An 11,191-nucleotide genomic window follows, 5' to 3' on the forward strand; every position below is an offset into this window, starting at 1 on the left:
TGTTAGTTTATCAAAAGGGCGGGAGACTTGAATAAGCATTTTCTGTTTCTGTCTTCACGTGCTAGGACTCAGGTCAGTGTTTCCAATATGCATTTCTCTACATAGCAATGTCTTACCAGTACCACAACCATAAAGAATATATTCCCCGGGAGTTGGGCTGTAGCACAGCGGGTTAAGCGCATGTGGCGCAAAGCACAAGGACCGGTTAGGATCCCGGTTTGAGCCCCCGGATCCCCACCTGCAGGGGAGTTGCTTCACAGGCTGTGAAGCAGGTCTGTAGGTGTCTCTCTGTCTCTCTTCCTCTCTATCTCCCCCTTTCTCTCAATTTCAGTCTCTATAACAAATAAATTTAAAAAACATGCAAAAATAAAACTTAAAAAAAAACCACCATATTACCCAACACACTGAACAACCCCCTTGTTGCATAGAAGAACCTTCTCCTGACGCCTAATTCTGGGTCCAGTCGCCGCTCGCAGCTGGAGACTGCTGTCCTCCCAGAGACCTCCTCCCACCTCCTTTCCTCGCCCGCCGTGGCTGCAGCAACCTCAGACTCCTCCTCCCGGCAGCTGTGGGCCTCTGGCTCTGCCGGCCCACGCGCATGCAGCCGAGGGGCCTGGAGACAGGCCAGCCCAACTCCCCTGCACTCCTCGGAGTCTAAAGAAGCCACAGCTCCTCGGCAGGACCAGAGCCAGATGCCGGTCTCCCGACTCGTCTCCCGACTCCCAGCGTGTGACTTCAGTCTTTGTCTCCTGCTTGATGTCTGTGACTAGTTGAGCTGGTCGAGCATGAGCTCCCGTACTTGTCTCCTGCAGGATCTGTGTCTGCGCCTGCGCAGAACCTCCCTGCGAGGCTGCGGGGCGGAGGGACCTGCTTACACTGCCCGGGTCTTGCGGCACCGGTTGCCATGGAGACGGCGTTGTTTATTAGCGTAGCTGGAGTAGCAGACTCCAGTAGAGGTAGGGAGATTCCCAGTCTGAACTTGACTAGTTAGTACTTGTTTGTGATGCTAAGGTAAGTCACTCTCCTTTTAACCCCAAGCCACCCTTGACTGAACCCTCAGCCCACTCGTAACCCCATGTTTGTTCTTATCAGTCCTGATTTAAATCTAAGTTTGATGTCATTTAGCCTTCATTAATACTCCTCTCTGGGGGGCTACTCAGAGTTCCCCGGGAGTCTTGGGTTAAAATTTGAGCTCCATACAGACTTGGGAGAGGCCGGAGGGGAACTGGGCTAGGAAGAGGTGGGGGCAGTGTGCTGTGTGAGAGCGCGCTGGTGGCTCAGGAGCGCTGCCTGGCTGGTTAAAATCTGACTCTGGGTCCATCCTTGTTCTTATGAAGAGTTCAGAGAACCATAGTGCTCTAAGAACAGAAGCTCAGGTTGTTGTTGGGGGTGTGTAGGGGTGTGGGGACAAATGAGAAAGACAATTCCCATTGTCCATCAGTGTTTGCATATGAGGTGGGGAAATTTTAGTTTTGCTGCCCTGCTACCTTCGCATGTATCTCCCTACTGCTTTGTTGTTGTTGTTTTAAGTGTTGAGATTGCCAGCTTACAGATACCACATTTGCTCCATTTATTTATTTGGGGAAAATGTCTGGCTGAATCTACTTGGTAACTTTTACTAAATTAAACATTTACTGAAATTGAACACTATCCTATGACACAGAAATTCTAATAAGTCATAAAAATGCATACATGTGTTCACTAAAAGACCTGTATGAGAATATTCATAATATTTTCATGATAACTCCAGACTGGAAACAACCAAAATAGCTGGAGATGATAGGAGTGACTGATAAATTCTGGTGTATTCATACAACAGTCCACTGCCCAGTGATGAGGATGGGCGAACTATTTGTAGGAACCGTACAGATCGCTATTTTTTATTAATTAATTAATTTATTCCCTTTTGTTGCCCTTGTTTTTTATTGCTGTAGTTATTATTGTTGTTGTTGGATAGGACAGAGAGAAATGGAGAGAGGAGGGGAAGACAGAGAGGGGGAGAGAAAGATAGACACCTTCAGACCCGTTTCACCGCCTGTGAAGTGACTCCCCTGCAGGTGGGGAGCCGGGGGCTCGAACCGAGATCCTTATGCCTCTCCTTGCGCTTTGCGCCACCTGTGCTTAACCCACTGCGCTACCGCCCGACTCCCACAGATCACTATTTTAAGCATAATGTTGTTACAAAACAAAGTTTTATATAGTGTTTAAAGTGTTAAACAATAAAGTGTTAAACAATAAAGTTTATATAGTGTTTAAAGTCAGGACAGCTGACCCAGCTTTTTATGGTGTGGGGGTGGGTAGAAGTGGAGAATAAGAGTGGGAAAGAAGCATGGAGTGTTGGCAGTGCTAAAGTCTTGATCTGGGTGCTAGCTACACAGATGTGCCCATTTGTAGATTGTGAATGATGCACTTTCTGGTGTATATGCCACATTTTAATAAGAATTGACATTTCATGACAGATACATATTTTCACTTTAACCTAAAAAGAAAATCCTTCCACGTTTGATCAGGTCTTTGGAAACTTCCAATGGCCAAACTACTGCAATCCCCACCCAAGTTCCTGCCATCAGAGTGGCAAGTTGCTAACAAGAACCAGTATCACAAAGCAGAGGCCCAAAGGTCCCGTTCTGAACGCCTGGTGGCAGAAAGTCAGAGGCTTGTGGATGAAATTGAAAAAAGTACCAAAAAATCGCAAAGCGATGTGAACAAGAAACTCGGTAAGACAATATATTTGGTGCATTTTTGTTTTGTTTGGATGAGACTTGGGATTTAGCTGTACTGCCACTTGCATTTCATGTTCAGCAATGGCAATGTGTTCATCTTTTAAAAAGATTCATTTGTTTATTTTGGAAGAGAAGATGGTGGGGGTGTGGATCAGAGCACTACTCAGCTCTGGCATAAAAGTGGTGCTGGGGACTTATTGTGGCTTCAGACATACAAATTGCTGCTCAAGCCAGCTGAGCCATCTCCCTAGCTCTGCAAGATATTAATCTTGACACATTAAGAAAAAACGTGTTTTCTTTATATGCTCTGTTTATGGTCACTGTTCTAAAAGACGCGTAGTAACTCAGTCTGATTTTTCAGTCATTCATCATCTAATCATTTATTGCTTTTATGAACATTTATTGAGCATCTAATAGCATCTAAACACTAAGCGCTGGGGATAACATAAAAATTGACCAGTCACGGGAGTCAGGCGCAGCAGGTTAAACACACGTGGCGCAAAGCTCAAGAACCGGCTTAAGGATCCTGGTTCGAGCCCCGGCTCCCCACCTGCAGGGGAGTCACTTCACAGGCGGTGAAGCAGGTTTGCAAGGTGTCTGTCTTTCTCTCCCCCTCTGTCTTCCCCTCCTCTCTCCATTTCTCTCTGTACTATCTAACAACATCAATAACTACAACAATAAAGCAACAAGGGCAACAAAAGGGAATAAATATTTTTTTAATTTTTTTATTGTCTTTATTTATTGGATAGAGACAGCCAGAAATCAAGAAGAAAGGAGTTGATAGGGAGAGAGACAGAGAGACACCTGCAGCCCTGCTTCAACCCTCATAAAGGTTTCCCTCTGCAGGTGGGGACGGGGGGGGGGGGGGGGGCTCGAACCAACCAGGTGCGCCACCACCTGGCCCCTAAATATTTTTTAAAAATTGACCAATCTCTGCTTTTTAGAAACTTGTGGATTGAGGAGGAGAAAGATGTAAAAATGACTGATCATAATAGAACCAAATAGATGATACGGTAAGAAGCAGAGATGTAAATGGGTAAGATGGGCACTGGAGAGTTAGAAAAGATTTCCTAAAGAGGGACACTTTGTGATCTCACTCACAGACAGAAGTTGAAAAACAAGATCAAAAGGGGAAGCACTAAGCAGAACTTGAACTGGAATTGGATCCTGGATCATGATGGCAGAGGAGGACCTACTGGGAGTGGAATTGTTATGTGGAAAACTGTGAAATGTTACACATGTATAAACTATTATATTCTACAGTTGACTGTAAACCATTAATCCCTCAGTAAATAAACTGAAGGAAAAAAAAAAGAGACTGGAAAAACCTCAAACAAAAAAATGGGGTGGGGAGGATGACATTAAACTGAATCTAAAAGAGGATTCATTTTCTCTTGAAAATACCATACTTAAAAGCACAATTAAAACATGCTTAGTACCCCAAAGTTAGTAAAATTTGTCAGAACTTCTTATGGAAGTAGAATTACTTACCGTATATTTCCATCTAGAGATCCTTTAGACACTTTGAAATAGATCTCAAACTGAACTCATCAATCAATGCCCTTCAGAACTTGCCTTGTGCTTCCTTAACCTGGTAAATGGGATCAGGATCCATTTATTCAATAAATTATTATTTACCAACAACTGTGTCTGATCCTGAGCAAGATGCTTAGGATTATAAAGTTGAAGAAGATAAATGTATTCTAGTAAGTCCGATAGATAAAGCACAAGTAAAAAGGCAAATAACTTTAAATAGTCCAAGTTATTTTGGGCTAAGGAAAAAACCAGGGATTGTGGAGAGAAGAGAGAAGAGGACACACTTGAATCATATTTTAGAGGTAAAGTCAGTATGACTTGCTGAAGGATTTGGTGGTGTGACGTAGACTTGCCAGCGTGACTGTGTTCTCCCTGAAGTTCTCTGGGGGTGGGGTGGGGGAGGAGAATCTGCCCTTGATTTTCTGTTTAGTGTTTTGTAGCTGGCAACCCTTGGCATTCTTTGACTTGTAGATACATCATTCCAGTCTCTGTTTCCATTGTCCTTTGCTGTTCTCCTTGTGTGTTTCTCTGAGACCTTGCATGGTATTCTTCTTTCTGTGTCTTCTGTTTTTTTTTTTTTTTCGTTTTTTTTTTCTTCTTAAGAGGACTCAACTCATATTGAACTAGAGTCTATCTTAATCACATTGTAACTGTTCATTAATAAATATGTGGGGTTTAGGAATGGAATTCAACAGCAAAGGTCAAGGAGCTTCTGCTCTAAGCCAAGGAGCTAGTTTGGACAAAGTAATAAAGACAGAATGTACATGGCACATGGCATTTCGAGAATTGATTAGAGCCCACAGTTGATGCATATTACATGGGTGTGCGGGGTCCAGGCAGGAGGATAAAGATAATATAAAGAAGAAGAAGAAGAAGAAATATTAAAGATAATAGTAAGAAGAAACTGGATCAAGCCCAAGGAAAACCTTGAATTGGGAGCATTCAGTTGGTGAATAGGTAGCAAGTTATAATTTAGGAGCTAGAGATAGAAAATTTGAAGATGTCAACTAGTGATGGGCATAGATACATAGTTGTAGATTTGAATTCTTAAAGAATATATTGAAAGAGAAGAAGGTACTGGATGAAGAGCTACAAGTGAAAAATTAGAGAACAAGTGTTAAATTAGAGTGGGGGTGGGGTAGGTGGTGGGGTAGGTGGGTAGCATAGTGGTTATGCAAAAGGCTTCCATGCCTGAGGCTCTGAGGTTCCAGGCTTTTAGTTCCTGGCACCACCATAAGGCAGAGCTGAGCAGTGCTTTTATAAAGGAAAAGAAATAAATACATAACTAAATAAAAGAAACAGAAAAAAACCAAGTTTCTTTAACCAATACCCTTTGACCTTGACACCACAAGAACGTAAGATGAAGATGACATGGATGAGAATGCTTTCTTTTGCATTAATAATTGTACAGATGTCGGGAATGAGAACTGAACAAGAATGAGTTTGAGCCATTGACATGAAGATTGCTGATGACTTTGAGATAGCAGGTCTGAAAGGGGAGTGGAGGGTAGTAGTCATCAAGTGTACATGGGGAGACATGGTATGTTGAATACATGCATTTGGGTTCCCTCACTTTTTTTTTTTTTTGCCTCCAGTCTTATCACTGGGTCTCGGTGCCTGCACTATGAATCCATTGCTCCTGGCAGCCATTTTTTTTTTCCCATTGTTGCTATTGTTATTGTTGGCTAGGACAGAGAGAAATTGAGAGAGGAGGAGAAGACAGGGAGAGAGAAAGATAGACACCTGTAGACCTGCTTCACCACTTGCAAAGCGACCTCTCCCCCCACCCCGCAGGTGGGGAGCCAGGGGTTCGTACTGGGATCCTTGTGCTTCATTCTATGTGCATTTAACCCTGTGCGATACCACCTGACCCCCAGTCTTCCCTCCCTTTTTTAAAAAATGTGTTTATTTATTCCCTTTTGTTGCCCTTGTTGTTTTATTGTTGTAGTTATTATTGTTGTTATTGTTTTCGTCGTTGGATAGGACAGAGAGAACTGGAGAGAGGAGGGGAAGACAGAGAGGGGGAGAGAAAGATAGACACCTGCAAACCTGCTTCACTGCCTGTGAAGCGACTCCCCTGCAGGTGGGGAGCTGGGGGCTTGAACCCGGATCCTTATGCCAGTCCTAGCACTTAGCGCCACGTGCTTAACCTGCTGCGCTACCGCCTGACTCCCTCTTCCCTCCCTTTTAAGGTTCCAAAGAAGTAAAGAGTTCATAATGATCGAGAGGTAGAGATAGATAGAGAGGTGGGGGAAGTAGAAACTATAGCAGTCAAATGGTGAAGATAAGCTTTTGGAAGCTACAAAGCAAAAGGTCAGGTGGCCACACATACTTCGATACTACAGAAAGGCTGGGTGGGTAGAGGACAGGAAGAAACTGGCTGATTCATCTACCGATTTATGCTGTAGAAACTTGGAAACACGAAAATATCCAGTTATCATCAAAGCTAGAGGTTCAGGGAAGAGCTAAAAACAAGTCAAGATTCAAGTCATTATAAAGAATTTCTCTACTGTGTTTTTCCCTCCCTCTGAAGAAGTCTAAATATGGGAGGGCTCAATGATAGTCTGCTTGCTCAGTAGGAATTTCTCTAGTCACTGGCTCCCAGGGCACTGGTAACCAGGCTTATCCCCTCAGGCAGGACATTAGAAGATAGAGGCCTTGAAGAAACTAACTGGTCTGAAAGGGATAATGTAAAGCTAATAACACGTGAGGATTCTCTAGTAAAATGTCTGAGCCCTGTCCAATTACTTTATACACTGAAGCATTTTGGATGTCAAGTCTGTCTGTCTCTCAAGACTGAGCTTATATGTCATTATGAATTGGGAGACTTTTCTGAGGGTTTTTTTTTTTTTTTTTTTTTTACCAGAGCACTGCTCAGCTCTGGCTTATAGTCGTGCAGAGGACTGAACCTGAGACTTTGAAGCCTCAGGCACAAGAGTCTCTGAATAGACAGGCTGGCTGGGAGTATGGATAGAACAGTCAACACCCATGTTCAGCGGAAAAGCAATTATAGAAGCCAGACCTTCCACCTTCTGCATCCCACAATGACCCTGGGTCCATACTCCCAGAGGGATAAAGAATAGGAAAGCTATCAGGGGAGGGGATATGGAGATCTGGTGGTGGGAATTGTGTGGAGCTGTACCCCTCTTATCCTATGGTTTTGATAATGTCTCCTTTTTAAATAATTTTAAAAAAAGAGTCTCTGAATAACCATTATGCTATCTACCCCCTCACAGCATTTTATTCTTAATTATAAACAGATGAGAATCACCAAACATTTGAGGAAATCCATTAATATGACAGACACTAAACAAAACAAATAATCAAACCCAAAGAAACTGAAGATACAGATGGTATATAATGCAAAAGGAAAAATAACATAAGATCCTATTAGAACTTAGAGGAGATGTTACACCAATGAAATAAGAACCTTAGGAGAGTGGGGCAGCACACGTGGTTAAGTGCACATAGCACCATGCACAAGGACCCAGGTTTGAGCCCCTGCTCCCCACCTGCAGGGAGGATACTTCATAAGCAATGAAGCAGGTCTGTAGGTGTCTTTCTCTTACATAACCATTATGCTAGCTCCTTAGTCCTTAGGTGTCTTTCTCTTTCCCCCCTCTCTCTCCCTTTCATCTCTCAATTTCTCTCTGTCCTGTCAAATAAAAATAAAAAAGTAAAACTGGGAAATGTTATGCATCTACAAAGTATTGTATTTACTGCCAGATGTAAAATGTTAATCCCCCTCAAAAAAAAAAGTAGAAAGAAAAACAAATGGAAAAATAATAGCCACCAGGAGCAGTGAATTTGTAGTGCTGGTACCAAGCCCCAGCAATAATCCTGATGGCAATTTAAAAAAAGAAGAAAGAAAGAAAGAAAGAAAAAGAAAAAAGAAGAATCATATGGAAGAGCATCCAGCAGACAAGAAAGTGTGTTTTTGGAAGTTAAAAAATGGAGAGCAGTACATATTTAAAAGACGCAGAGGGTTGAAAGATGAAGTTGAAGAATCTCTAGAAAGGAAGAAAGACAAACTAGTGTTGGGGGGAGAGCATTGTCGAAGAGTGCAGAACTTGCAAGCCTAAGGCTCTAGGTTTGATCCCAGCACTGAGTGTGCCAGGGCTGAGCAGTGATCTGGTCTCTCTGATAAAAACACATTGTCTTTCTCTCACTGATAAAACATTATTAGAGGACCGGCAGAACTGCTCATCTCGGAGAGTGTCTGCTTTGTCATGTGTGTGACTCAGGTTCAAGACCTTGGTCCCCACAGCACTGGGCGAAGCTTTGGTGCTTTAGTCCCTTGCCCTCTCCTGTTGCCTGCTTCCTTTCCTTCCTTCCTTCCTTTCCTCCTTCCTTCCTTCCCTCCTTCCTTCCTTCCATCCTTCCTTAAAAAAATTTTTATTATCTCTCTTTATTGGATAGAGACAGCCAGAAATCGAGAGGGTAGGGAGAGAGAAAAAGAGACACTTGCAGCCCTGCTTCAGCACTCACAAGGCTTTCCCCCTGCAGGTGAGGACCAGGGCCTCAAACATCCTTGCGCGTTGTAACATGTGCACTCAGCCAGGTGCACCACCACCCGACCCCTCTCCTGCTGTCTTTTTTTTTTTTTAATATTTATTTATTCCTTTTTGTTGCCCTTGATGTTTCATTGTTGTAGTTACTATTGTTGTTGTTATTGATGTCATCGTTGTTGGATAGGGCAGAGAGAAATGGAGAGAGGTGGGGAAGACAGGGGGAGAGAAAGACAGACACCTGCAGACCTGCTTCACCGCCTGTGAAGCGACTCCCCTACAGGTGGGGAGCTTGGGGCTTGAACCAGGATCCTTATGCCGGTCCTTGCACTTTGCATCACCTGTGCTTAACCCACTGCACTACCGCCCAACTCCCTCCTGCTATTTTTTTATCTGAAAAAGTTTGTTTGGAATAGTGAAGTCCCAGCAGTCAGCAACAATAATGACAACAAAAGCAAAACTGATAATCAAATACGCAAAAATGACTGATTCCATAAAGAGCAAGTAAGGAGGGATGATTCAGAGAATTAGACTTGTAATACTATTTGACTTTGGGGAACAATATGCATTTATATCTTTGACAGAGTTAACTGCTCTAGTTATTAAAAACAGTGAACATTGACTCTCCTTGAGTCAGTGAATGTGGAGTGATCTTTGCATTAATTTGTCGTTGAATGTGTGAAGGTACTTTCTTCCCCTGCCCCATGACTCCTCTACCCCCTTCCTGTTGGTAAATACTTACAAAGATGAAAAGATGCCTGAAGTGATGCAACTCTAAGAACACATCTCAGATAGTTTCACAAGGGTCTTCAAATCTCTAATTCAGAAGTTGGCTACCCTGGGTGTAGATTAGCTTCAGTGTAACTTCTGTGTGCCTCAGAACAGAGACTTGAGGAAGTCAGATTCTGGAAGAAGGAGTTAGATGACAAACTCGAGCAGCTTGTGAATGAAACTGAGGACCTACTGTTGTATCAGATCAGATTGTCAAAAGCATTGGAGAGCTACAAAGAGCCCTTACACATCACTCAGAAGTGTCTGGAATACAGGTAGGAGGGGCTGTTCCACATATAATCCTCTCTTGTGGGAAATGGAATGCTGAGGAGTATATGTTGACTTACTAGAGGGTGGGGTAGACTGAAATTAATGAGCACAGGCTCTTTGAAAACCTAGAATTATCTTGGCATGCCTGTGGTTCTGGGCAGTGGAAGGAACATTGGGTTTGGCTCATGTCTAAATGCTGTGTTTGACTGAGATAAATACAAGCTAGGGAGTAAAATCACACAGTATTTGAAAGCATGTGTAATACCCAAGTCTGTATCATTGGGTAAGTGACTTGACCTTTCTGCAACTAATTTTTTATACACAGACCTGAAAGGTTTAAGAGGGAGTATGCATTTTAAAAATTCACCGTGTCAAAATCTGAATGAATGAATGAATGAATTCACTCTATCATATAGTGAGTACTCAGTGGTGACACTCATAGTAGTGTCATTATTATAAAGCATCTTTCTGGATTCAGATTCCTGCTCAAAAACAGGACTGGGATCAGGAATGGAACATAGATCTTTGATATGCTAAGTCAAAAGATACTGTTTCCAATAAATAGATAAGAAACAAGATTTCAGTGGTCTGGGAGGTGGCACAGTGATAAAGCTTTGGACTCTCAAGCATTAGGTCCCGAGTTCGATCCCTGGCAGTACATGTGCCAGAGTGATGTCTGCTTCTTTCTTTCTCCTCCTGTCTTTCTCATAAATAAATAAAATCTTAAAAAAATAAAAAAAGAGAGAAAGAAACAAGAATTCGGAATGGATGGCCACATTGAAACCAAGTACTATTTTCAAGCCACATAGGCACTAGTTAGTATGTGCCAACCAGGCACATGGAGTAGTGCTCAGATCAGCTGTCCGGAGAGCTTTCTTGTGTCCAGAGGTTAGCACCTAGCAAGCTGCCCATTTCCGTGCATTGGATGACCTGCTGCTGCTTATCAGGGAGAAGCGAGTTGGCATTGACTTGGTACATGATGAAGTTGAACAGGAACTGAAAAAGGAGGATGAGATCATCAGGGGGGTGATGGCCCTGCTGACCCGTACCCTGGAGGAGACGTCTGAGCAGATCAGGTATGGCTGGCTGGGGCTGCCCTCCACACTGCCCCTGGAAAGCCTAGAAGAGGTAGTGATCACAAAGGTCGAATTTCGTGGTGCAGAAAGAATTGGACTTTATGGTCCTGCAAGTCCTTTCCATGCTCTGAGATGGCCTGAGAACACTCATAGTTGAGACCCAGCTCACATTTGACCATTACCTTTACCTTTACCCTCTGCTGATGGTGGTGATGGACAAAGATTTCACCTCTGATTATAAATGGAAGGGCACTGAAATTATATTTCCTGCCAGAGCTGTCTTCTCACAGACCACAGACCACAGTGA

At 43.1% G+C, this 11,191-nt stretch overlaps 1 protein-coding gene across 1 annotated transcript in view; it reads left to right on the forward strand.

Annotated features, from left to right (window-relative positions):
* The first annotated feature begins 648 nt into the window (after window positions 1–648).
* The window catches only part of LOC103111795 (tektin-1), a 15,089-nt gene continuing 4,546 nt past the window's right edge, over window positions 649–11,191 (forward strand). Inside the window, exons 1-4 of the mRNA XM_060204902.1 lie at window positions 649–1,011; window positions 2,511–2,717; window positions 9,648–9,813; window positions 10,756–10,884. Of these exons, the coding sequence (XP_060060885.1) occupies window positions 2,528–2,717; window positions 9,648–9,813; window positions 10,756–10,884 (485 nt within the window). The 5' untranslated portion in view covers window positions 649–1,011; window positions 2,511–2,527. The remainder of the gene's footprint in view (window positions 1,012–2,510; window positions 2,718–9,647; window positions 9,814–10,755; window positions 10,885–11,191) is intronic.

The sequence above is a fragment of the Erinaceus europaeus genome, chromosome 12 (genome assembly GCF_950295315.1).
Source record: "Erinaceus europaeus chromosome 12, mEriEur2.1, whole genome shotgun sequence".
Classification (NCBI taxonomy): domain Eukaryota; kingdom Metazoa; phylum Chordata; class Mammalia; order Eulipotyphla; family Erinaceidae; genus Erinaceus; species Erinaceus europaeus.